The sequence below is a fragment of the Coregonus lavaretus genome, assembly GCF_964263955.1.
Source record: "Coregonus lavaretus genome assembly, chromosome: 17".
Taxonomy (NCBI): Eukaryota; Metazoa; Chordata; class Actinopteri; order Salmoniformes; family Salmonidae; genus Coregonus; species Coregonus lavaretus.
Window position 1 is genome coordinate 27,557,206 of NC_140004.1, and position 26,370 is coordinate 27,583,575.

Genomic DNA, 26,370 nt, shown 5'->3' on the forward strand with positions numbered 1-26,370 from the left:
CTGGAAGAGCCATAAACCTGTGGTTTCATCATGCATCACATTTCTTTCCATCATTTCACTAGAAAAAGTACTACATTTCAAAACTGGTGAACATCAGTTTTATTCATAAAAACAAGGTCAATACAAAATACAGTAGGGGACCCGTGTAGCTCAGCTGGTAGAGCACGGCGCTTGTAACGCCAAGGTAGTGGGTTCGATCCCCGGGACCACCCATACACAAAAAAAAAAATGTATGCACGCATGACTGTAAGTCGCTTTGGATAAAAGCGTCTGCTAAATGGCATATTATTATTATTATTATTATTGTGGATTCGATTCCCACGGGGGCCAGTATGAAAAAAATTAAATAAAAATATGTATGCACTCACTAACTGTAAGTCGCTCTGGATAAGAGCGTCTGCTAAATGACTAAAATGTACAAATATGCTTTTATTGAATAAAAAACAACTAATGGTTTATTACAAGAACAAAACGATGTCCATCTCTGATGCAGTGTATTATGCATTTAACTAAGTGCTCTTAACATCAGTTAATATTTTATATCTGGTGTGATATTAAAATGTTGTTCCTTCTCTCTCTCAAACTACACCTTTGATAGCTGTACATAGTATATGTATAAACAATGTTACAACAATTTTTCCCTTCCATGCGGAGTGCTCATTAGTCAGAGATGGGAATGTCCTCCAGCGTCATGGCGATGTCTCTCAGTTTGGGGTCATCTCTCCAGTTCACTTTACTGGCAATGATGATCCCCTGGAGAAAAAAATAACATAGCATCATGAGTTCTGACATTATTAACAGAACAGGTAAAATGCGATCATCCTCTTGGCACTAAGGATGTGTCCTAATTAAATCTCATTCTTCCCCAAGTGTGCACTTGTTAATTTCCCTTTACTGATTTGGAAGGAAATGACTGGACATTCCCACGAGCCCATAACTCCACCAATACAAAGCTCTTAGATTTGTGAGAAGAAGTAAACAAGTACACACTTCAGAAGAAATTAGATATTATTGGGACAGCCCCTAAGAATAAAGAGCTGTATTCGTAAAGATATAAAAAGAGGCCAATTTACCCGCAGGACATTCTGTGTGATGGTGGCCATCTTCTGGTACTTCTCCAGGTGAGACTGGCCTTTCTGCAGGACGTTTCTGTACTTCTCTGCCTCTGGGTGCTCCCTCTTCCTCTTCAGTTCATCCATCTCCTTCATCTTCTCATGAGTGAGACGCTTTAGATCTGCAGAAAGGAGAAAATAAATGTCAAAGAATAAAATATGCTTGAGGGATTTTCTTTTATATTATTCAGTTCACTTCTCCTCCTGAACTACAAGGCAAAGTATGAAAACATTCACTAAAAAGGCGATCGTTAATCTTCATTAAAATGTAGTGAATTCTTACACCCTCATAAGAATAGGTTCAAACAATACATTTTTACTTTCCTATACATCCTTGGTAAAGCAGTAATAGAGTGGGTGATGTAATACCTAGCCTCTGCTTTTGAAGGTCTGTGATTTGGTCCTGAAGCGCACATGATTCCTGTTGACAAAGCAAACAAGAGGTCAGAAAGAACATTCCATAAATCTGCAACAATTGGTGACAACACTGCAGCAGAGCCAAGCCAATGACTGCACCATTTTTCTGATGAAAGCAATAAACATTCTGTTTTCATTTATAAAACTGTTGAATAACAGTCACACAATCAGATTGTTGAAAACTTCCAACCACATTGATAACAGATGCACCCACCTGCTGAAGTGTCTTTATCCTTGAACAAAGGTCTAGGCTACAACTGGTCATTCCCCTCATCGCTCTGGAAGAAAAAGATACAGGCCCCACACTACATCAAGTAGTGCTAAAAAATATATAGTTACATGTTTTTAAATTGGTAGGTATGTACAGTATAGGCAGGTACAGTGTACTAATAATGTAGGTAGGTAAATAACTGATAACTATGTGGTTTGTGTAACTGACATTTTTACAAACAATGCAAACAAATTAAAATCAATCCCAAAGTATATCAATGGTAGTGTTAATAATATTTTTCTTCTCAAATGCCAGTTTAGGAGGAACTGCTTGAGTCCTTAACATTTACATTTACATTTTCGTCATTTAGCAGACGCTCTTATCCAGAGCGACTTACAAATTGGTGCATTCACCTTATGATAGCCAGTGGGACAACCACTTTACAATATATAAAAAAAATTTTTTTGCTATCCTTTGCTATTAATAAGACAGGGTCTGCATCCAAAATGGCACCCTATTTCCTATATAGTACATAGGGCTCTGGTAAACAGAAGTGGACTATATAGGGAATAGAGTGCCATTTGGGACGCAAACAGGGTATTAGAATCTGCTCCTGATGGACTTACACAGCCTCTGGATCACTCTGTTTCAGCTTCTCAGAAATGGCATGCCACACCTGCATCCTGACAAATACAACACAATGTATAATCGGTAATAGAAAACTGTCCAAATGGAACTGATGCTCCAACCTTCTACATAAAGGGTTTGCAAGCAACAAATGCCTATTATCATAACTAATGTACTAGTAATTCAAGGCTTGAAAGACCATTACTTTACATATCAATACAGAAATGTGATTGTTACCTGTGTAAGGCCAATGTCTTGTTAAAATGAATGATTTTTGCTTCCTCCAAGGTATTAGCATAATCTGGCCTGTGGATTATCAACAGACAAATAAATCCAAATTTTCAAAATCTGAGTTGAGAAAAGATCCCTTTTAGTTATGGATAGGCCTACATGAGATGATATTGCCAACTAAAGACACTCACAAGTCTTTCTCAGCATCAGATGCACTGCAAGAAGATATTTTGCTTTTTCCTGTTAAAGAACATTTGAAATTGCTAAATAATTACACTCTTATTGTCACATAGTATATCAGCATACCCAATTCAGTAATAAAGGTAATGTAATTTACCTGCTTGGAGCTTCACTGCCATCTCAAAACATTGATTTGACATCTGTTCTTTTATCCTGAGGGGAGAAACACTCATGAATGTAGAATTTAATACCAAGTCTTGTTGAGAAGTATCAGCTCTATCCATAGGTAACACGAACATAAAGTATCTTAATAGGGCGTTGGGCCTCCACGAGCCAGAACAGCTTCAATGCACCTTGCCAGAAGATACCGACCCTTCCGTTACTCTTGTTTACACTGAGCTGCACTGAGGTCGGAATGCAATCATGGTTACATTAAGAAACCATGGAGCCGGCGTGCGATATGGGTCGGAAAACATACCTCAATGCAGGGATGGGATATGCCACTGTGCTCCAAATTGTACCTTTATCCACATTGCTCCACCAAGAAGATTGAAATACTGCTAGTTTTCCTGGAAAACTGCCCTTTTCGTCCTCATGCTAGCTACCAGTAGCCAGGTGATTCTCATGAAACCAGTTTTATTTGAATAAAACATAACATAATATATACAGACAGTGAGGGAAAAAAGTATTTGATCCCCTGCTGATTTTGTACGTTTGCCCACTGACAAAGAAATGATCAGTCTATAATTTTAATGGTAGGTTTATTTGAACAGTGAGAGACAGAATAACAACAAAAAAATCCAGAAAAACGCATGTCAAAAATGTTATAAATTGATTTGCATTTTAATGAGGGAAATAAGTATTTGACCCCCCCTTACCCCACCCCCCCAAAAAAAAAAAAAAAAATATATATATATATTGTAAAGTGGTTATCCCACTGGCTATAAGGTGAATGCACCAATTTGTAAGTCGCTCTGGATAAGAGCGTCTGCTAAATGACGAAAATGTAATGTAAATGTAATGCCAAAGAGCTCCATTTTGGTCTCATCTGACCACAACACTTTCACCCAGTTCTCCTCTGAATCATTCAGATGTTCATTGGCAAACTTTAGATGGGCATGTATTTGTGCTTTCTTGAGCAGGGGGACCTTGCGGGCGCTGCAGGATTTCAGTCCTTCACGGCGTAGTGTGTTACCAATTGTTTTTTTGGTGACTATGGTCCCAGCTGCCTTGAGATCATTGACAAGATCCTCCTGTGTAGTTCTGGGCTGATTCCTCACCGTTCTCATGATCATTGCAACTCCACGAGGTGAGATCTTGCATGGAGCCCCAGGCTGAGGGAGATTGACAGTTATTTTGCGAATAATCGCACCAACTGTTGTCACCTTCTCACCAAGCTGCTTGGCGATGGTCTTGTAGCCCATTCCAGCCTTGTGTAGGTCTACAATATTGTCCCTGACATCCTTGGAGAGCTCTTTGGTCTTGGCCATGGTGGAGAGTTTGGAATCTGATTGATTGATTGCTTCTGTGGACAGGTGTCTTTTATACAGGTAACAAACTGAGATTAGGAGCACTCCCTTTAAGAGTGTGCTCCTAATCTCAGCTCGTTACCTGTATAAAAGACACCTGGGAGCCAGAAATCGTTCTGATTGAGAGGGGGTCAAATACTTATTTCTCTCATTAAAATGCAAATCAAAACATTTTTGACATTCGTCTTTCTGGATTTTTTTGTTGTTATTCTGTCTCTCACTGTTCAAATAAACCTACCATTAAAATTATAGACTGATCATTTCTTTGTCAGTGGGCAAACGTACAAAATCAGCAGGGGATCAAATACTTTTTCCCCCTCACTGTACACACACACTACCATTCAAAAGTTTGGGGTCACTTAGAAATGTCCTTGTTTTTCGAAAAAAAAGCCATTTTTTGTCCATTAAAATAACATCAAATTGATCAGAAATAGAGTGTAGACATTGTTAATGTTGTAAATGGCTATTGTAGCTGGAAACGGCTGATTTTTAATGGAATATCTACATAGGCGTACAGAGGCCCATTATCAGCAACCATCAGTCCTGTTTTCCAATGGCACGTTGTGTTTGCTAATCCATGTTTATCATTTAAAAAAAGGCTAATTGATCATTAGAAAACCCTTTTGCAAGTATGTTAGCACAGATGAATACTGTTGTGCTGATTAAAGAAGCAATAAAACTGGCCTTCTTGAGACTAGTTGAGTATCTGGAGCATCAGCAATTGTGGGTTCAATTACAGAATCAAAATGGCCAGAAACAAATAACTTTCTTCTGAAACTCGTTAGTCTATTCTTGTTCTGAGAAATGAAGGCTATTCTGTGCGAGAAATTGCCAAGAAACTGAAGATCTCATACAACACTGTGTACTACTCCCTTCACAGAACAGCGCAAACTGGCTCCAACCAGAATAGAAAGAGGAGTGGGAGGCCCCGGTGCACAACTGAGCAAGAGGACAAATGCAGGTCTCAACTGGCAGCTTCATTAAATAGTACCCGCAAAACACCAGTCTCAACATCAACAGTGAAGAGGCGACTCCGGGATGCTGACCTTCTAGGCAGAGTTGCAAAGAAAAAGCCATATCTCAGACTGGCCAATAAAAATAAAAGATGGGCAAAAGAACACAGACACTGGACAGAGGAAGATTGGAAAAAAGTGTTATGGACAGACGAATCAAAGTTTGAGGTGTTCGGATCACAAAGAAGAACATTTGTGAGACGCAGACCAAATGAAAAGATGCTGGAGGAGTGCTTGTGCCATCTGTCAAGCATGGTGGAGGCAATGTGATGGTCTGGTGGTGGTAAAGTGGGAGATATGTACAGGGTAAAAGGGATCTTGAAGAAGGAAGGCTGTCACTCCATTTTGCAACGCCATGCCATACCCTGTGGACGGCGCTTGATTAGAGCCAATTTCCTCCTACAACAGGACAATGACCCAAAGCACAGCTCCAAACTATGCAAGAACTATTTAGGGAAGAAGCAGTCAGCTGGTATTCTGTCTATAATGGAGTGGCCAGCACAGTCACCGGATCTCAACCCTATTGAGCTGTTGTGGGACAGCTTGACCGTATGGTACGTAAGAGGTGCCCATCAAGCCAATCCAACTTGTGGGAGGTGCTTCAGGAAGCATGGGGTGAAATCTCTTCAGATTACCTCAACAAATTGACAACTAGAATGCCAAAGGTCTGCAAGGCTGTAATTGCTGCAAATTGAGGATTCTTTGACGAAAGCAAAGGACACAATTATTATTTCTATTAAAAATCATTATTTCTAACCTTGTCAATGTCTACATTTCCTATGCATTTTGCTATATTTCCTATTCAAACTCATTTCATGTATGTTTTCATGGAAAACAAGGAAATGTCTAAGTGACCCATAACTTTTGAACGGTAGTGTATGTGTTGCTGTAGTTTGTCCACAAATCATAAAAATGGTTTACATTAAACTATACTATTTATTACGTACAATCACAGTGTATGTGGACATGTCTCATTACCATAATTCAAGTTCCTGTAAAAACTCCAATCAGTTTTTGAATAAAGTTTTATTCACCCATGATGCATCACCTAGAGGATTATTCCTTAGATGAGCACATTAAGTAAATGTATTTGCTTACAGTGGGGGGGAAAAGTATTTAGTCAGCCACCAATTGTGCAAGTTCTCCCACTTAAAAAGATGAGAGAGGCCTGTAATTTTCATCATAGGTACACATCAACTATGACAGACAAAATGAGAAAAAATAATCCAGAAAATCACATTGTAGGATTTTTAATGAATTTATTTGCAAATTATGGTGGAAAATAAGTATTTGGTCAATAACAAAAGTTTCTCAATACTTTGTTATATACCCTTTGTTGGCAATGACACAGGTCAAACGTTTTCTGTAAGTCTTCACAAGGTTTTCACACACTGTTGCTGGTATTTTGGCCCATTCCTCCATGCAGATCTCCTCTAGAGCAGTGATGTTTTGGGGCTGTCGCTGGGCAACACGGACTTTGAGTCCCTGGCGGCGTAGAGTGTTACTGATGGTAGGCTTTGTTACTTTGATCCCAGCTCTCTGCAGGTCATTCACTAGGTCCCCCCGTGTGGTTCTGGGATTTTTGCTCACCGTTCTTGTGATCATTTTGACCCCACGGGGTGAGATCTTGCGTGGAGCCCCAGATCGAGGGAGATTATCAGTGGTCTTGTATGTCTTCCATTTCCTAATAATTGCTCCCACAGTTGATTTCTTCAAACCAAGCTGCTTACCTATTGCAGATTCAGTCTTCCCAGCCTGGTGCAGGTCTACAATTTTGTTTCTGGTGTCCTTTGACAGCTCTTTGGTCTTGGCCATAGTGGAGTTTGGAGTGTGACTGTTTGAGGTTGTGGACAGGTGTCTTTTATACTGATAACAAGTTCAAACAGGTGCCATTAATACAGGTAACGATTGGAGGACAGAGGAGCCTCTTAAAGAAGAAGTTACAGGTCTGTGAGAGCCAGAAATCTTGCTTGTTTGTAGGTGACCAAATACTTATTTTCCACCATAATTTGCAAATAAATTCATTAAAAATCCTACAATGTGATTTTCTGGATTATTTTTTCTCAATTTGTCTGTCATAGTTGACGTGTACCTATGATGAAAATTACAGGCCTCTCTCATCTTTTTAAGTGGGAGAACTTGCACAATTGGTGGCTGACTAAATACTTTTTTCCCCCACTGTATATGCCTTCAGAATTAGGTTCTTATTCTCAAAACACCCCCTTTACCCCACTTGGCCTTCTCATTACCGAAACGGCTAAAGAGCTCAAATTGGGAAAAAGTCTAATTTTATAATAATTGTATATTTTCATTTGAAATATTTTAATTTTCAGTGTTATGTTTAACTCAGGCCTTTTCATTAGGGGAGCAATGTTGAAAAATATTACAAATATTTGTTTATAACTTTTTTTGGACTTTGAAAACTGTTAAGGTAATGAGAAGTTTGTGAAAGTTTGTAAAATGCATAATAAATCGGATCAAAAATAATAATTATGCAATAAATAAGTACAGATCCTAATCTCAGTGATTCAAGCATACATTTTGTGAAAAATGAAATACATTTTTTGTTTTTTTTTGTTTTGTGAGAATGACCCAGCCAGCCACAGCAGCAATTTTGGAATGGCAGTGTCAGCCATTCAGCTCCTTGGTTGTTCAACGCAGCGTGCCATTCCATAATGGCTGCTGTGGCTACTGGTAGCTAGCATGAGGACGAAAAGGGCAGTTTTCCAGAAAACTAGCAGTATTTCAATCTTCTCAATGGAGCACTGTGGATAAAGGTAAAATTTGGAGTACAGTGGCATATCCCATCCCTGCATTGAGGTACGTTTTCCGACCCATATCTCACGCTGGCTCCACAGTGTCTTAATGTAACAATGATTGCATTCCGACCTCAGTGCAGCTCAGTGTAAACAAGCGTAACGGTAGGGTTGGTATCTTCTGGCAATAACGCACCTTGGCATAGACGTGTCTGGAACTCTGCTGGAAGGATGCGACAACATTCTTCCATAATTTGGTATTTTGTTGATGGTGGTGGAAAATGCTGTCTCAGGCGCCACTCCAGAATCTCCCATAGGTGTTCAATTGGGTTGCATCCTTCATTTACTCTAGTGTTTCCATTATTTTGGCAGTTACCTGTATCTACCTCATATATTACATACTCTATGACAAGGGGTTGGCTATTAAATGGTCATACTGAATTATACATATTCATCTCAAAGTATTGTAGAATGATTGATATGTTCACTAACTGTAAATATGAAACGTCCATAGATCAGAATTGAGGAGAAACCTTAGTATCTCTGCAGGTGAGTTGTCCTTCTGTCCATTGTCAACTGTAGGAGCCTGAAAACCATTCAATGCCACTGTCTCAAGGCTTGAGGCAAGGTTCTCCAGTCTATCCAAGGGCTCCATGTTCAATTATTGCCTGGAAAATGAAATAGTGTCAGTCAGTGTGTTCACCACCAACGTCAACAGAACCATAGAGAAGAACAATCAACTCAAGGACATTTAGCTATGATTTTATGCGATTGTTTAACTCTGCATTCACCTTTCCATCCAAGTCAGTGAAACCTGAGAGGATCAGTGAAATACTTCTTTGATAAAGGCAAGCAATGTATGTCCAGTTCTGTCCTTGAGCTGTTCTTGTCTATTAATGTTCTGTATTATGTCATGTTTCATGTGGACCCAGGAAGAGTAACTGCTGCTTTTGCAACAGCTAATGGAGATCCTAATAAAACAACCCCAGCTAGCTAGCCAGCTAAATGACAGGAATGTCGGGTAGGAACTTGAAAGCAACTAATAAATTCACACTAACTGAAATGCAATATGTCATATATTATACAGACATTTATACAATACTTACCTTTTTCTAGTTTTTAATACACAAACAAGGTATGTACTCCTTTTAGCAGTTAGCTAGCAAAACAATACCAAATTTCTACTCAACTGAACTGAGAAGTGTAGTCCTATTGGACAAATAATTTTAACAATTTCCGTAACAATATTTCAATTGGTTAAACGTCACGTTACCTTAAAATTCGACTCGGTGATAGGCTCTTGGTGCAACATTGAATGTACCGCCAGGAAATTAACACTAACCACGTGACCAAGTAATTCTTCAGAACCCCCCCCCCCCCCCCCGGCTTTTTTATTCTAGGCGGAGTGAAATTAAATTACTGGCGTTTGTCATTGACATTTGGTTAACCATTCCCTATACGCTATAGGGATTATTTTTACATATAAAACAAGGTTAATTTTCAATGGACCCTACATAGCTCAACGTGGTCGATGGGATTTGTCTGCTACCAGCATTTTGTTCGATTAAGAGAAGGATTTTCCTTGTACTATTCTTAGAAATCAAGTTGGTGCTAGCAAACGTCATGATTTGACAGTAATGGCATGAGAAATTGACCTGAACGTGTACCTTCTTTTCGAATAATAGAGCCTATTTTCAGCTGACTGCATCTATACAAAGGTAAGACATTCTGAAGGGTTTGGAGTCCGTACATAGAAAATGTTTTATTCTGTATTTTACTCTGAAAGTGACGGTGTTATCCGCCGATGATCCGTTAGATTTGACAGCTCACATTCGCATCCCATCCATACCGTTGTTCCGCAGAGGATGTTCGCAACCTATGGTTTCCATACAGCGGACTTTGTTATTTTCACATGACAAATGCTCTTTGGTACTTTTTAGGAACTGCGGATTGTTTTCAACCGGAAGAAGACCGGCGAGGTCATGGGGGGCAAAGTCAGTAGAAAAATGGCGGCTGTTGGGCGGGTGGTACAGGTACGCTTGTCTAACTGGGCAATTTATCGCTCTGCAACAACACTTGTCACTCAAGTGAGTACATTTAAAAGTTGAATAGTTAATGTAAGAAGTTACGGTTTTCAAGGTCAGAAATCAGTGACATTTCTTGTCGCTTTACTTTTGCTGTGCATCCCCAAAGCTAACGCGCAAGCTACCCATGCTAATGCCCTTGTTGGTCTGCATGAAATTCCAAAGGGTTAGGATGTAGTTAGCTACTGTTACTAGCTAGTATGTAGATGACAGTAAACGTTGACTAACTAAATTCTAACTAACTAGCTCCATTCTAACTGCAACATATGATTTATGCGGTTAGTCGTTGAACTAAGGCTAAAAATAGCAAGTTCACTGATCAGTAACGTTAGTTCTCCCTGTCAGTGTTTACTCTAGCTAGCTAGCTAATTTATATTGTCCAGTAGCGTGCGAGCTAGTTATCTCCATGCAGCTTCCCAGTATGCAGTTTATTTCAAGTAATGATAAACATGTGAAGGCCTATAATACAATATGGCATTGTTTTAACTTCATAGCATTAAACAGTATATAGGGCTGGCTGGCTGCAAAAGAGAAGTGTGTCATAATAACTACTTTAACTTAAGTGGTTGATTAATTTGTCTGTTTTCATTTGACTACCTTTCAGGCTGTGAAACCTCATGCTCCACTAATCAAGTTTCCCAACAGAGAGGGGGTCCCCAGGCCGAATGGTGAGTAGCAACTTGTCTGTGTGTTGTTGCACTACCTATTGTTTTATTTTTGTCCATGCATAGTGCTAACCCTATTGAAGAGGACATTCCACCCTTTGACTGTTCAGGGACACAGCTACTGTATGCAATTGTGCTTTGTTTGTCAACATGTAGCCTATCTCATATTGATGTGTTGGTTGAATGTTGATTAGTTGCATCAACTTGAACATGATGGGCAGTATGAATTGCATCAAATGTAGCTTCTATTGTAATATTACTCTGTAGTTCTCTGCATTAAAAACATTTGTCCTCTATTGGTTTGACATTTTGTTGGCAAACCTGGGTATTGTTTTGAGGTGCTTTTCAAATGAAAGGGGAAACACTGACTTGATTTTCCATTTAAAAAACATGTCAACTCGAGTGTATTTTAGGAAGAGATTGTTTTAGTCCTTTCCAATTTCATTATAGAAACAGTGCTATGAATGTGCTAATCAAAGCAAACCAGAAGCAATAAAAGTGATGAATAAAATAACATAAAACACATAGGATGTGTAAAACAATAAAATCACTGATTTAAAAGCTACATGAATATTGTTTAAAAACAAACAACCATTTCCTCTGTTTCAGTCCAAGAGGCTCTTAAAACATTAGCAGTCAGCTCTCCTAGTTCACCTCCAGTTGTAGCGCCGCTGCCGTTATCAAGACCCCCTGGACCTCTCACTCGACTCCCTGGAACCCCAGACAGCTTGGCCACAGTGAAGGAACTCCCCCAAAGATACCGCAGGAGGGCACTGGAAGCAGAAGAGATGGACTATATTCAGGTGAGTGCCTAGCTGTGGGACTGAAGAAGTGCTGTAATTGTGTCTTATTATTGTAAAGAACTGAGGTTTATACAAATGATTTCGGGGGTGGTGACACATGGCTACACTCATGGGTATGATCTGTACTGTAATTGAATCTCTGCTTTGAATTCAGCCCATAGTGTTACAGAAGGCATCCCGGGTACACAAAGTGCATTAACTGTTGTTACCGGAGTGTTGTAATACAGTAAAGCTCTCACTAACCACCAACTCTTCTTCTGGTTTATTTTTCAGCGTGGTGGACCAGAGTGATGTTGAGTGACTCAGTGAATGCAACCAAAGTCCTTATCTGTGGAAATCAGTTTGTCTTTGCCTAATTTTGTACCTCAACAAGAGAGGACCTGCTGCCACATATCAGACGTCATGCAGAATAAAGATACTATAATTCATGTTGAAATTGTACATATTAAGTTTATTTTTAAAGATGTGATTGTGTAGATATTTTTTGCTTCATTGTAACTTAATGTCAAGGGACATTTATTTAATTGTTTGCGCTTAGAAAAAGCCACTACAGTAAATCTTCCAATTATATCATTATTTATTTGTTCAGCACCCACCTCATTCAGTGCTCACTATTTTAGACCTTCACTTAATTCAAACCTTGAAAGTTGATGTTAATGTTGGCATCAACTGTACATCAGTGTACCATTGACCAGACAGTTCTCCCATCACTACACTACATTGTTGTCGATAGTTGCACATTTCTATGAAACAAGGACCAGACTGAATTACGCCACAACACTGAAGAAAATGAAGGGCTCTTTCTCATGGCCCCTCAGTGCAAAAACATGGATTAATCTGGTGCAAGTCTGTTGGGTACAGAGAAAGTAGGATACACAATGGAAGTGAATGGATTTTTTGATATTGGACATGAATGATTAAAATGGTTACTATGATATTGGCTGTGATTTTTTTTAATATAAGATGGCTTTTGTGTGCCACATTGGGTAAACAATGGACCTTAATACACAGGTGTGCACACTCTTATACATGTTAGAACATTAACGTCTAACTTGGTTTTATATCCGGTGACAATCATTTAGAGAATGATCATTATTGATACAGGAGGGTTCCGATCGATACAATAATACAAAATGTCAAAATTAATAATTTATTGAATCTGACAATACATGTCAAACACCACACCCAAGGGAATTAGTCTAATATGAATGTAAAAAATCTCACATTTCAGTCTTCCAGCAAAATAATTCACAACAGGGATAGTTCAGCTGACAATAGTACTGGCACCAGTTGTATTAGATGACTTACAAGATCATAAAACATTGAAAAGACTAATTATCAACTTTCTTCAAGTGTTCTCCAATACTATTTGTGCATTGATTGCCTCAAGCCATCATTGTATCTTGCATATCAATGTGCTAGTCTGCAACAGTCACAGGCCATTCAGAAATATGGATTTTCACATGTTCTTATAAAACCCATAAGGGATATCTGGAACACAAACAGCATAACATGTTTACACCACTATACACATCACAACAAAAATACATTGGATTATTTACAGTAGGCCTAAATGCACTGCCAAACATGTCAACATTATTGAGACCTCTGATTGCTAGAACGTTTTTTGTTAACAAACGGCATTACCTGGGATGAGTAGTTCTTACAACCAATACTGGAATATAGAAGTAACATTTCACTCATGATCCTACAACTGTTTTTCTTAAACATAACCTCAGTAATACTTTGAACAGTCGGAGTTATAACAGCGGAGTCCCTCAACACTGGTGAACCGACAACACCACCATCTGAAACAAAGTCAGTCCTCAAAAGCAGGTAAGAAGTCAGCAATAGTATCCACTACATAGTCTGGCACAAAGTTATGGTTTGTGGAGTGATCACTGTCTCTGTACTCCTGGGCCGTCTTCATCTGAGAGATCCCTGTGAGTGTAAGCATGGTATCCAGGCCACAGTTGGCCCCAAACAGCATGTCTGTCTCCAGGCGGTCACCCACCATCAGGCACTGGGCTGGGTCCACTCTGAACTGGCTGGAGATGCACTCAAACATGAAGGGGCTGGGCTTGCCTATCACCATGGCCTTCCGACCTGTGGCCACCTCCAGCGCTGCTGTCAGACACCCAGAACCTGACAGAGAGAGATGGGGAGCGAGAGATGAGGGTTGGAAATAGAGTCAATTGTATTTATTTTTTCTCTAGCTCTCTGTCCCTCTCTTCCACACACGCACACCAGTAGGTTAGTTTAGTAGCTAGGTTAGTTAGTGCACAGCATCAGTACCATACCTGGTAATATCCTTCCATCTTGCAGCGGGTGCCAGGGGTCCACATCAGTGGCCAAAAACAGACAGTTTGGATCCCGCAGATAGCAGGAGGCTTTGGCCAATTTAAGGAAGGTAAACTTGTCATCATGTCCAACAAGGACCGCTTTGACATCTGAGGCCAATGCACAGTTAAATATAGTGCCGTCAGGCGCGTCTTCATCACCAACGAAAGGAATGCCAGCCTCTAACAGTTCATTACGCACTCCCTCTCCGCCGATGACAAACACCTTACCTTGCACCTTAGCGACATCTCTCAGGTAAAGCGCCGAACAATACGATGAGCTGAATATCTGCTCTTGCATTACATCAGTAAAGCCCAGACGGTAGAACTTGTTCACGTAATTCTCACGTGGCCTAGTGCAATTGTTTGTAACGAAAAACACGTTTTTGCCGTGTTTGATCAAAGAACTCACCACCTTAGGCGCACCAGTTATTGCCTTTTCTCCGTGCCATATCACGCCATCGCAATCGAAAAGGAAGAAATCTTTTGCATTGAGCAGATTTCTTATTTGAGAGCCTCCAATCTTCCGACATTCCTTGAAGGCGCGGGCGCCGGCCATTCTGAATGTTCGATAGCCAATCTCTCACCCTTTCATTGTGAAAAATATGCCAGCCTAGCTACGTCTTTGCAAATAATCGAAAGCCTACTGCAATGTCATAGGTTTCAGCCACCATTTGACGTCTTATGTATCGATGACGTTGACGTTTCATAATCAACAGAATCAACTAGATTTAACCACGCCTTTTCTGTAATGATAAACCAATGAAACTGCAGCGTTCGCATTGTATCCAACATTGTTACAATGGGCGGATTCGATTATGCTCAGCCGCGGGGCACCGGGCCCGTCATGTCATGTCATCGGGCGAAAGCGGGGCGGGAGGAGGGCCAATCTCAAATCGAACGGTAATCTGTGCCGCTCCGTCATTCTGTCAACAAAGCAGCACAGTCGTCATTTCCATGAAATAAATGTTTGAATTTTCTAAATATTTTTCATTGGGAAGGCAGATAAAGTGTTTTTAGCAAAAGCAATCACTTTTACATAGGAAAACGCAGAATCCTACTAATTACTACACATGCTGAATTACGTCACTTTTGTTTTGAGCCCGGGAGGCAGCCCGGTTCCAATCGAATGCAATCCATTTTCAAACGAAACACCCCTATATGGGCGCCCAGGCGAGATTAATCGAACCCCCTCAATTTTATTTTTATTTTTATTTTATTTATTTTTTATTTCACCTTTATTTAACCAGGTAAGCCAGTTGAGAACAGGTTCTCATTTACAACTGCGACCTGGCCAAGATAAAGCAAAGCAGTGCAATAAAAACAACACAGAGTTACATATGGGGTAAAAAACATAAAGTCAAAAATACAACAGAAAATATATATACAGTGTGTGCAAATGTAGCAAGTTATGGAGGTAAGGCAATAAATAGGCTATAGTGCAGAATAATTACAATAGTATTAACACTGGAATGCTAGATGTGCAAGAGATTATGTGCAAATAGAGATACTGGGGTGCAAAAGAGCAAAATAAATAACAATATGGGGATGAGGTAGTTGGGTGGGCTAATTTCAGATGGGCTGTGTACAGGTGCAGTGATCGGTAAGGTGCTCTGACAACTGATGCTTAAAGTTATTGAGGGAGATAAGAGTCTCCAGCTTCAGAGATTTTTGCAATTCGTTCCAGTCATTGGCAGCAGAGAACTGGAAGGAATGGCGGCCAAAGGAGGTGTTGGCTTTGGGAATGACCAGTGAGATATACCTGCTGGAGCGCAGACTACGGGTGGGTGCTGCTATGGTGACCAATGAGCTAAGATAAGGCGGGGATTTGCCTAGCAGTGATTTATAGATGGCCTGGAGCCAGTGGGTTTGACGACGAACATGTAGTGAGGACCAGCCAACAAGAGCGTACAGGTCACAGTGGTGGGTAGTGTATGGGGCTTTGGAGACAAAACGGATGGCACTGTGATAGACTACATCCAATTTGCTGAGTAGAGTGTTGGAGGCTATTTTGTAAATGACATCGCCGAAGTCAAGGATCGGTAGGATAGTCAGTTTTACGAGGGCATGTTTGGCAGCATGAGTGAAGGAGGCTTTGTTGCGAAATAGGAAGCCGATTCTAGATTTAACTTTGGATTGGAGATTCTTTATGTGAGTCTGGAAGTTGAGTTTACAGTCTAACCAGACACCTAGGTATTTGTAGTTGTCCACATACTCTAGGTCAGACCCGTCGAGAGTGGTGATTCTAGTCGGGTGGGCGGGTGCCAGCAGCGTTCGATTGAAAAGCATGCATTTAGTTTTACTAGTGTTTAAGAGCAGTTGGAGGCTACTGAAGGATTGTTGTATGGCATTGAAGCTCGTTTGGAGGTTTGTTAACACAGTGTCCAATGAAGGGCCAGATGTATACAAAATGGTGTCGTCTGCGTAGAGGTGGATCTGAGAGTCACCAGCAGCAAGAGCGACATCATTGATATACACGGAGAAAAGTGTCGGCCCAAGAATTGAACCCTGTGGCACCCCCATAGAGACTGCCATAGGTCCAGACAACAGGCCCTCCGATTTGACACACTGAACTCTATCTGAGAAGTAGTTGGTGAACCAGGCGAGGCAGTCATTTGAGAAACCAAGGCTATTTAGTCAATGTAACCTCAATGTAACCTGTTGTTCTATATCGTGGAGCTCCGCCCCGCGGAGACTGTGGGAACATTTTCAAGCGCTCGTACTAAGACCGAAGCAATTGTTAACGCTGTGATAGCACCACATTCTGTCGACATAGCTCTGAAAGCACTAGAAGACATGCCTCACTGTGGTGTTTCTACTGATGGGAGCAATCACGGTGCTGTGAAAATATTCCCTCTGCTTATTCAGTATTTTGATTGGAAGAATGGTGGCGTGCAAAGTAAATTAGTCGAAGTTAAAAACACTCCAAATGAGACAGCTGATACGATCGCGCAATACATCAAAGAAACACTGGAAAATAATGGGATTTTTTCAAAATGTATTGCATTTACAGGTGACAACTGCAATAAAATGTTCGGGGGAATCCGGCGTGATGAAGAAGGAAATAATGTTTTCGCAAACTTAAAGAAGTAATTGCAGAACAAGTCTTTAATCGGTGTGGGCTGCCCAGCACACGTCTTGAACAATTGTGTTCATTACGGGGCAGACACACTAGATGTCGATATTGAGAACATCATCTTCAAAATATGTCAATACTTTCACATCTACACTGTGCGCACAGAGAATCTGAAGGAGTACTGTGAATTTGTTGATGTTGAATACAGAAGTCGATGGCTGTCATTATTCCCAGGTATTGAGAGGCTGCTACAGATGTTTCCAGCCTTGAAAGCATTATTTTTGTCACAGGAAAAAACACCCTCCTTGATCAATACGTTTTTTTGAAGATGAGTTCAGTGAAATTTACCTCTGGCACATGCACTCACTCATGTGTGTGTTTCATTCACACATTCAGGAGATGGAAAGGGAGAGCAATTCAATTGTGGAAGTGAAGAACCTTTTGAACAAAGTCCACACCATGCTTCTTGAACGCAAGACCAATAACATAATGTCCCTTAAGGGACTATTGGCACAAAAGCACAAGGATGGACTTGGTAAGAATTGTGACCATTTCAGTGCTCAAGTACAGGGTCTGTACAGTTCATGCCTGGAGTATCTGGAGAAATGGATGGCACCCATGGAGGAGTTCTCCTCTTTCATGTGGATGGATCTGAGTGTGACACCTGACTGGAATGACATAGAAGCCTGTATCAAACACTTGGGAGAAAAGGGGGTGCCAATTGATGATGCAAAGTGCTTTGATCAGGTCACCAACCTGAAGAAATTCACAGAAAGGTGTAACAGTGATGAAGAGTTCAGTAATCTGCAAGCACACAAGAAATGGACCAAATATTTTGAAAGGTCCAAAAGCATAGATTTTCATTCAGAGCTACTGAAGATTGCAGTTTTTCTTTGCTATTCCTTCTCACAATGCAAATGTAGAGTTTTTTCACTGATGCAAAGCCAGTGGACAAAGGAAAGGAATCACTTGTCTGTTGAGTCACTGAAGGGGCTTCTGTGTACACAATACAACTTTAAAAACATGTCTTGCAAAGACTTTCATGCCTACTTGATTGGTAATCAAGGACTGTTGGGAAAGATTCGACCTTCGGGAAAGTTTACCAGAGAGCATAAGGAGGACTGACATTATTTTTGACTGAATTAGTGGATTTTTTTATGACAACTGAAAAGAAACAGTGTCGTGTAAAAGGTTTTAAAAGCTAAACTATATATATTTTTTTGTTTGTTATTATTCTATTGTTGAGGGCCAACAGTTGAATGGAAAGGATGTATTACTTTATGTATTAAAGTTCAATAACATAGATGCATGGTTGTGAACGCATTTGTATTTACCACCCACTGCGGGTGTCCGTCTGCCTCCCGCTCCCACTGTCCTCTTTTTTGAAAACTAAAATATGGTCACCCTATGGTACCTCAATATCCTGTTAAACAAAACCGACCACTAATCTGGATAAGAGCGTCTGCTAAATGACTAAAATGTAAATGTAATGTAATGACACAAAGTGTCACTCTACACTGTGTATTCGGTAATCCACCACACTCAATCTATGGATCCCCAAAGATTAGTGGGTAGACTCCAGAACATGAGTCATACTAATCTGAACAAGCAGATAGATGACGTCACAATTCCGTCAGTATTATATGACGTCTAATAGTAATGTAAACAAAGTTACAAACACTATTTCCCTCATCATTCCGCCCCAACCCAGTTCTATATTGTGGAGCTCCGCCCCATAGGGGAGCTCTGCTCCTATTGGTTTACCCACTGCCCTAAGGCAGTATCAGCCTGAGACAAAATTTTGCACACACCTGCAGCCAATAGGAGTACAGGTGTCCCTATAAGAGGGGATGCCTCCCCTCAATCAGCCTCCCTTTATCTTCAGCGACTGGACTAGACTGAAGAAGCCAAGAAGAGACGAAGAGAAGACTCAGGACGAGAAACGCCGTCGAATTTCCAGATCTTCGACGTCGTCCAACAATGAGCACACCTGGAGATTTTCCACCCCCAAAAGCTCTTTTCAGAGCTCAATGCCGATGCTCCTCCATGGCGGCTGCTGACTCCCACGACTTATGTTTCGTGTGTTTAGGGTCTCAGCATGCCAAAGAGGGCGTCAGCAGTCCCCCTAACTGCGCCTCCTGCGCCCTCCTTTCTATAAAGGAGAAGAAGCAGCGTTGGGCGTTCTTTAGGGAGGATATTCCTTTAGAGGACGTGCTGTCGATTCTAGCCTCTGCTTCAGAGGCGTCATCAGACGGCGCAGACTCTGGAGATGATGGGGACTATGAGGAGGAGGCGGGCGTTCCTATGGAACAGTCTGACCCTATTCCTCATACTTTCAAGCCCCCCTTTCCCTTGGATAGCGAGAGGGCTTGTAGTTCCTATGGCGATGACGACACGGGCTCTGAGAAATCAGAAGCCCTGTCTTTCGCTGCAGCTTCTCTGAGATCGGACTTTCCCAGACTCATTGAGAGAGCTGCCAGACGACTGGAAATAGCGCTGCCCCCTATTCCCTCCGCACCGGAGGTAGATTTAATGGAGGGCGGCCCTTATTCCCGGCCAAGGAGAGCGGCAGACCCACTGGCTCCAGCAATGCCCTCATTGGCAAAGTACGTCGAGGCCTCATGGGAGGCACCTCTAGCGGCGCGTTCGCCGGCTAGGTCGTACCTCCCGTTCACTAGAGTGGAGGGAAGATTTCAGGGCCCTTCCAAGGGAATTCCCAGGTTAGAGAGCGCCATGGCTGCGTATCTCGTACCGGGTTTGAGTCCCTGGCCCTCTTCCAAGAAGGCTACTCTACCATCGCAGAAGGACCGCCTCACAGCGCAGCTGTTGGAGAAGTCCTTCACCTTGGGAGCCCAGACTGTAGCAGCAGCAAATAACATTGCCCTCTTGGCAGCCGCTCTGTCCCGTCTAACCACGGGTAAGACCGAGCTGGAAGTAGAGGAGGTGGAGGAGGCGTCCAGAATTTCTGGCGCCATCCTTCACCTAACACAAGCTTCGGCCGTCTGTGCGGGGAGGTCCATGGCCACTTCGGTGGTCGCGGAGCGACACCTCTGGTTGTCTCTGACGACCATGAAAGAAGCAGACAGGACGTCGCTTTTGAACGCCCCCCTCTCTGACAACGGGCTCTTTGGAGTCGCCGTCAAAGAGGCGACAGAGAGGTTTTCGAGACTGGACGAAGAAAAGAAGCAGCTGGCCAGACACCTGCCATTGGCAGGGAGGTTAGGCCCTGCGCCCCAGTCCCAAAGGCCGTCCACTTCCGCTGCCCAGAGTAGACCAGGGTCTACGGCGAGGCGGCGTATCCGGCGCCAATCGGCGGCTACAGGAGGCAGGAGAGCGGGCTCCGCCCCCCAGCAGCCACGGTGGCCCCAATGGCGCAGCCGGCGAGAGAAGTTGTGAGGACGCCGACCTGGCAACCTAAGGGGGGCCACAAGAGGAGGCGCACGTGATGGGACGCGGGGGAGTGGATAGAGGACGCGTCGATGGTGTCGAACGTGCCCACTGTTCCCCCCCACCCTTCGGTTGAAGGGATGGGTGATGATGTTGCTTTTGTTGATGTATATAATTAAGAGTTGGCTCCACCTGACTTTGTCAAAAAAGAGCCCCTTTTCCATAATATGTCCGAGAGCGTTCATATCTCACCCTCTCTCTCTTACCACTCTGAGTGCCGTTCAGCCCACCAGGGGTGTATTGCTGAACAGACACACAGGGTAGGTATAGACAACACTTCATGTATAAGGAGTGTCTCACATAGCAACCACTATTCGGGGATGGCGCACTATCTCAGACTAAGGTCTCTGATAGTGCGATTCAGACCCATGCTGCGTTCACGGAGGGCCTGATTACAACGGTTACAGGGGTAACCAACGTATCGGCGCCCCCATTTCTCAAAGAACGCGCCGATGCTCACCACACTGAATGTAGCTCAGCCCACCAGAGGTGCAGAGCTGAGCACACACAGAGGGTGAAGGTCAAGAGGGTATCAAGGCGCCGCCTTGTGTTACCTTATAGAGACCTCACATTACAGACTCCTAGGAGTATTGTAGTGAAGGGCTCTCATAGCGAACTGCAGTCACAGCCAGATTCTGGAATGATGACGCAATCGCTGTCTGGGTTTGGTGCTCTGTCGCAGGCTGTGGCCTCGGTCAGTGCAGTTCAGACCCGCGCTGCGTTCACGGAGGGCCGGAATACGATGGTTACGGGTTTAACCAACGTATCTGCGCCCCCGTCTCTCTCAGAACGCACTAATGTTTCCTCTCCCTTTCATGGGAGGCCCGCCTTGGGCTGTTCCACCACCTCAGTGTTGGGGAACAGTGGCGGCAAGGGCCATAGAGGAATACAGGTCCTTCCTACTGAATGTACCACAGCTTCGCGCTCGCCCGCTTTCTCTGCATTGCTGGCAGTGGCAACGAAGCTGTACCCTCTCACGCTGGCTAGACCAGACGTTGCAGAAGGGTTATGCCATCCAATTCCATCGGACCACACCCCCATTCAAGGGAGTGGTGGAGACGGTGATGAAAACGCCTGAAAAAGTGGCTGCTCTGGTTTCAGAGATTACGGAACTTTTGGCGAAGGAGGCGGTCACAGTAGTTCCCCAGGAGCAAAGGAACAAAGGGCTGTATTCGCCCTACTTCCTGGTGCCCAAAAAGACGGGGGGAATGAGGCCGATATTGGATTTACGCATTCTCAACGAGAGCGTAACCAAACGGCCCTTCCAAATGCTCACGACAAAACGTCTACTGGAATGTGTCCAGAAAGGAGACTTTTGTACAAGCATAGACCTAAAGGACGCGTACTTTCATGTGCCGGTGCAGCCGCGTCACAGGAAGTTTCTGCGATTCGCCTTTCAAGGGGTGGCGTACGAATACACGAGGATGCCATTCGGGTACGCCCTGGCACCTCGCACGTTTTCCAAGTGTGTGGAGGCGGCATTGGAACCGTTGGATCGTCAGGGAATAAGGCTACTAGCCTACCTAGACAATCTACTGGTTCTCGCCCCGTCAGCAGAGCTGGCGTTCACTCACACCACACAGTGATTCATCTCACACGTCTGGGGTTCGCTGTGAATTGGAAAAAGTGTGCGCCCTGGCCCAGTCATCAGATTGTCTACCTGGGGATACAGCTAGACACTGTAATGATGAGGGCTCGAATTTCGGACCCTCGAAGGGTAGCCTTGTTGCTAGCCCTGAGGAAGTGTCGTCCGAATCACACGGTAACGGCGCTGTCTATCATGTCACTCTTGGGTCTCATATCGTCAGCCCATTCTGTGGTTCCGCTGGGACTCCTGCACATGCGCAGGATGCAGCGATGGTTCGCCCAACTAAGACTAGACCCAGTGCGTCAACGTCATCGGTTGGTGGTGGTTCCCCTTTCGCTCAGTGCAGATCTGAACTATTGGAGAAACCCGCGCGTTCTCACGCACGGAGTCTTGATAGGCAAAGTGTCCTCCTACATTCCAGTGTATACAGATGCCTCTCTGACTGGATGGGGAGGGACATGTCAGACCCAAGCGATAGGAGGTGTGTGGCCTCTTTCGAGTCGCCACATCAACCTCTTGGAGTTGGAAACGGTTCGACTGGTTCTGACCCACTTCGCGTCTACCCTTCGGGGTCGCGATGTGCTGGTCTGGTCAGACAACCGGACCACAGTAGCTCACATAAATCGCCAGGGAGGATTCAGGTCTCCTGCTCTCCACCGGGCGGCAGAGGAATTGTGGCTGTGGGCTCACGAGCACCTTTGCTCATTGAGAGCAGCACACATTCCGGGCTACTTGAACGTAGGAGCAGACCTCATGTCGCGAGGGGGTCCTCGAGACGACGAGTGGTGTCTGCATCCGGACATTGTTCTAAAAATTTGGGAACAGTTCGGGAGAGCCGAGGTGGATCTATTCGCGTCCCCTATGGTTCTCTCTGAGGGAACAGGACGAACCGCCACTGGGAAGAGACGCATTTGCGCACCACCCGTGGCCGAGAGTTCTTCTGTATGCATTCCCTCCGCTGTCCTGCATTCTCCCACTGTTAGCCAGGGTGAGATCAGGAGGGCTGTCAATAATATTGATAGCCCCCGATTGCCCAGGGGCTCCATGGTTTGCGGAGATGAGTCAGATGTTGATTGCGCCACCTTGGCCAATTCCACATCGACGGGACGCATTGTCTCAGGCGGGGGGTTCGATAGGGCAATTGCCCATAATCTGCCAACCACTGAAGGCTTGGCTCCTGAGAGGGACAGGCTAGAGCGCCGTGGGTTATCTGATGCAGTGATCAGGACCATACAGGGTTCACGTGCCAGTTCCACTTCCAGGATGTATGCCAGTAGATGGAAAGTTTTTCACGGTGGTGTGTCACACAGGGTGTAGACCCCATGAGCTGTCAGGTTGAGAGTGTTTTCTCTTTCCTGCAGTTTATGTTTGATAAGCAGCGATCGCCCGCCACCATTAAGGTGTTTGCAGCGGCGATTTCAGCTTGTCACGAGGGGTTTGGCAGAGACAATGTCTTCAGCCACCCTCTAGTGAAACGTTTCTTATTGGGAACGCGGCGGCTTAGGCCAACGCCTAGAGCCACGCTTCCTCAGTGGGATTTGGCTTTGGTACTCGAAGCGCTATGTAAATCGCAGTTCGAGCCATTTAATCAAATACCCCTCAAGATGCTGTCTTTGAAGACAGCGCTGTTGCTCGCTTTGACTACTGCTAAGCGTGTCAGTGATTTGTGTGCTCTTTCGACGAGACCGACTGCCTTGCCATTAATGGCGATCTGAGCAGAGCGGTGTTACGTCCTAACCCGGCATTTGTGCCGAAGGTTATTAAGAGCTCATATAGGTCACAGACCGTGGAGCTGTGGGCTTTTTCTCCCCCTCCTCATAGGGAGAGGAGTGAGGAAAGGCTCCATCGCCTGTGCCCAGTGCGCGCTTTGGCGTGTTACGTTGAGCGCACAGCAGCGATTAGGTCATCGCCTCAGCTGTTTGTATGTCACGGTGCGGCTGCACTAGGTAGACCACTTTCAAAACAGCGCTTGTCTCATTGGCTTTGTGAAGGCATTGAGACAGCTTATGAGGCAGCGGGTGACAATTGCCTCAGGGTATAAGAGCTCACTCCACTCATGGAGTAGCAGCTTCTACTGCCTTTCTCAGAGGAACAGGGGTAGAGGATATATGTAGAGCGGCGTCATGGTCGACACCGTCTCCATTTATTAGTTTCTATCTCTTGGATATGTCTTCTAACTCTTTGGCTCAGTCTGTACTCAGCGTGGCTGAAGGGAGGACTTGAGCTAGGAGAGAGGAATGCAGGACTGAGGAGACAGGTCTCTTTCAGGTCTGCTTCTGATGGAAGGACATATTGGTATGATGAGGGAGAATAGTAGTATCCTTGGTTACAGTACTATTTGACCGGTCGTGATAATTTTGACGGAATGTGACGTCATCTATCTGCTTGTTCAGATTAGTATGAATCATGTTCTGGGATCTGCCCACTAATCTATGGATTTCCATTGATTGAGTGAGGCGGCCTACCGTGTACACAATGTAGAGTGACACTTTGTGTCATTCCATTCGTGGTCGGTATTATTGTGTCAGGATATTGAGTACCATCTATCTGCTAGTACAGATTAGTATGGTTTATATTCTGGTGATCTGCCCACTAGTCACTGGTGTTGCCATTGGACTAGGTGGGGCGGGTTTATAACTGATGACGCAGTATATTGTGACACTTGTATTGTCATACAGTGGTTGCAGTACTGCGGGACTTGGTTGCAGCCATTGCTAGGCCTGACCTTTTTGTCGGGCTCGGCAGGGAGTACATTTTGGAGCGCTACGCTCCGCCTTAAACCAATAGGAGCAGAGCTCCCCTATGAGGCGGAGCTCCACGATATAGAACGATTAGTTACCGGAGTGTAACTCCAGTTCTATGAGTGGAGCGGAGCCCCATAGGACTTAAGGCCCTGCCGACCCTCTCTAGTCTCGCTGAAGATAAATATCTCGGGAGGCTGATTGAGGGGAGGCATCCCCTCTTATAGGGACACCTGTACTCCTATTGGCTGCAGGTGTGTGCATAATTTTGTCTCAGGCTGATACTGCCTTAGGGCAGTGGGTAAACCAATAGGAGCAGAGCTCCCCTATGGGGCTCCGCTCCACTCATAGAACTGGAGATACACTCCGGTAACTAATCGTTATGCACTGGTGGACAGATCAATAACATGCCTTCTACTGTGTTCGCTAGCTCCTCTGAACAGTGTCCTGATGAGTGAGCATATTCTCTATGCCAGGCGAGTGTCGCCCCATTAGCTCAATGTTATGGATGTATCCAAATAAATGACACTAGAAAACAGCTTAAACAAATGCAAATGCAGCTACTTTGCTGTTATTCTGGCGGAACTTTTTGACGTGACTGTAAATTAGCCGTAGTTGGCTAGCTAGCAAGCAAGGGATAAGAACATTGCCAGCCAGTATGGCAATGGAACATTTAGAACGAACGACTGGGTCGCTCGTGTCTCTAGCAACCCTAGATTTGTGTCAGCACTATATCTTGTGGAAGGAATAAATAGTACAAATAAATTAATCAAAATAACGTTTAATGAAAATGTCAATCATTATTTGAATATGTTGGTAACCCCTTGTATAAAAGTGATAATGCCCTCTTAGCCGGTGTATATATATATTGGCACGGTTTGTCAGCCCTCGACTTCATCTTGGGCCTAAGAACACCCGTGTCAATATATCCAACAAACACCGGCTTCACGGGCATTATCACTTACCTGTGTTATCTAGTGACGACCCTAAAAATGGATGCAGAGTCAAGAATCGAACAGCGTATTTGACAAAAAATCAAATCTTTATCCTTAAGTGTAAAATTACATTAAACAAACACCTCTCATCCACACAAATACACTTTGCTTAGCTTACTAAAAACTCAGAAAATGTATTTGTATGGTCTCTGAATTCAGGAGAGCAGACCCAGCTTTAGCTGCTCAGGTGGATCATCAGTCCTATCTCCTTGGCTCTCTGTCCATAGGCCTACACTTAAGAGTGTCTCAACCTTAAATCTCTGGACCTCGATCTGTGGGATGTATCTCATCAGTCCATAAGCAAGTTACTGTAATTAGCTCTCAAGTTGTAGTTTTCATTTAAAGGTACAATCTGTAAATTCAATGTCCTGTGACAAGTGTCAGCCTGACATTTTGGGAGGACTTAGGGTAGTGAGGGGGTATGGGCATCTGCAAGTGTACCCGCCAAATAAGAGGGGAAACGTGCACTCATTGGACTAGAACAGAATTGGCATACATGTTCTTATTTCTGTATGTGTGTGTGATTTGTTTCTGGTTGATTGGCTTTGTATTTCCT

General features: G+C 43.6%; 3 protein-coding genes across 6 annotated transcripts; 1 reads left to right on the plus strand and 2 right to left on the minus strand.

Moving 5' to 3' along the window:
- Positions 1 to 81: 81 nt before the first annotated feature.
- LOC311144553 (centromere protein H-like) lies at positions 82 to 10,021 on the minus strand. Of its 3 annotated transcripts, none has more exons than XM_084180583.1 (10): positions 9,926 to 10,021; positions 8,610 to 8,744; positions 2,936 to 2,991; positions 2,790 to 2,838; positions 2,605 to 2,673; positions 2,367 to 2,423; positions 1,744 to 1,807; positions 1,482 to 1,533; positions 1,074 to 1,234; positions 82 to 753 (listed from the first exon to the last, which is right to left on the minus strand). In XM_084180583.1, exons 2-10 carry the CDS (start codon positions 8,729 to 8,731, stop codon positions 661 to 663), a joined length of 723 nt encoding a protein of 240 aa, XP_084036709.1. In that variant the 5' UTR covers positions 8,732 to 8,744; positions 9,926 to 10,021; the 3' UTR covers positions 82 to 660. The 3 variants fall into 3 exon arrangements, with proteins under 3 accessions (XP_084036709.1, XP_084036710.1, XP_084036711.1); XM_084180584.1 differs by lacking the exon at positions 9,926 to 10,021 and adding an exon at positions 9,183 to 9,287; XM_084180585.1 differs by lacking the exon at positions 9,926 to 10,021 and having other exon boundaries at positions 8,569 to 8,615.
- kgd4 (alpha-ketoglutarate dehydrogenase subunit 4) lies at positions 9,470 to 12,563 on the plus strand. Of its 2 annotated transcripts, none has more exons than XM_084180586.1 (5): positions 9,470 to 9,794; positions 10,017 to 10,163; positions 10,765 to 10,828; positions 11,435 to 11,628; positions 11,902 to 12,563. In XM_084180586.1, exons 2-5 carry the CDS (start codon positions 10,059 to 10,061, stop codon positions 11,917 to 11,919), a joined length of 381 nt encoding a protein of 126 aa, XP_084036712.1. In that variant the 5' UTR covers positions 9,470 to 9,794; positions 10,017 to 10,058; the 3' UTR covers positions 11,920 to 12,563. The 2 variants fall into 2 exon arrangements, with proteins under 2 accessions (XP_084036712.1, XP_084036713.1); XM_084180587.1 differs by having other exon boundaries at positions 10,017 to 10,109.
- A 201-nt stretch (positions 12,564 to 12,764) lies between these two features.
- On the minus strand, positions 12,765 to 14,634 carry LOC311144552 (chronophin-like). The gene is made up of 2 exons (XM_084180582.1): positions 13,929 to 14,634; positions 12,765 to 13,773 (listed from the first exon to the last, which is right to left on the minus strand). The coding sequence occupies exons 1-2, from the start codon at positions 14,524 to 14,526 to the stop codon at positions 13,448 to 13,450; spliced, it is 924 nt and encodes a 307-aa protein (XP_084036708.1). The 5' UTR covers positions 14,527 to 14,634; the 3' UTR covers positions 12,765 to 13,447.
- Positions 14,635 to 26,370: the final 11,736 nt, after the last annotated feature.

Coding starts and splice junctions, on each gene's coding strand:
- kgd4 (XM_084180586.1), top strand. CDS start 10,059: ATGGGGGGCAAAGTCAGTAGAAAAATGGCGGCTGTTGGGCGGGTGGTA. Junction 10,164..10,764: donor CAACAACACTTGTCACTCAA/GTGAGTACATTT, acceptor ACTACCTTTCAG/GCTGTGAAACCTCATGCTCC. Junction 10,829..11,434: donor GGGGGTCCCCAGGCCGAATG/GTGAGTAGCAAC, acceptor CCTCTGTTTCAG/TCCAAGAGGCTCTTAAAACA.
- LOC311144553 (XM_084180583.1), bottom strand. CDS start 8,731: ATGGAGCCCTTGGATAGACTGGAGAACCTTGCCTCAAGCCTTGAGACA. Junction 2,992..8,609: donor TCACCTGCAGAGATACTAAG/GTTTCTCCTCAA, acceptor TTCTCCCCTCAG/GATAAAAGAACAGATGTCAA. Junction 1,235..1,481: donor CCTTCAAAAGCAGAGGCTAG/GTATTACATCAC, acceptor TCCTTTCTGCAG/ATCTAAAGCGTCTCACTCAT.
- LOC311144552 (XM_084180582.1), bottom strand. CDS start 14,526: ATGGCCGGCGCCCGCGCCTTCAAGGAATGTCGGAAGATTGGAGGCTCT. Junction 13,774..13,928: donor AGATGGAAGGATATTACCAG/GTATGGTACTGA, acceptor TCTCTCTGTCAG/GTTCTGGGTGTCTGACAGCA.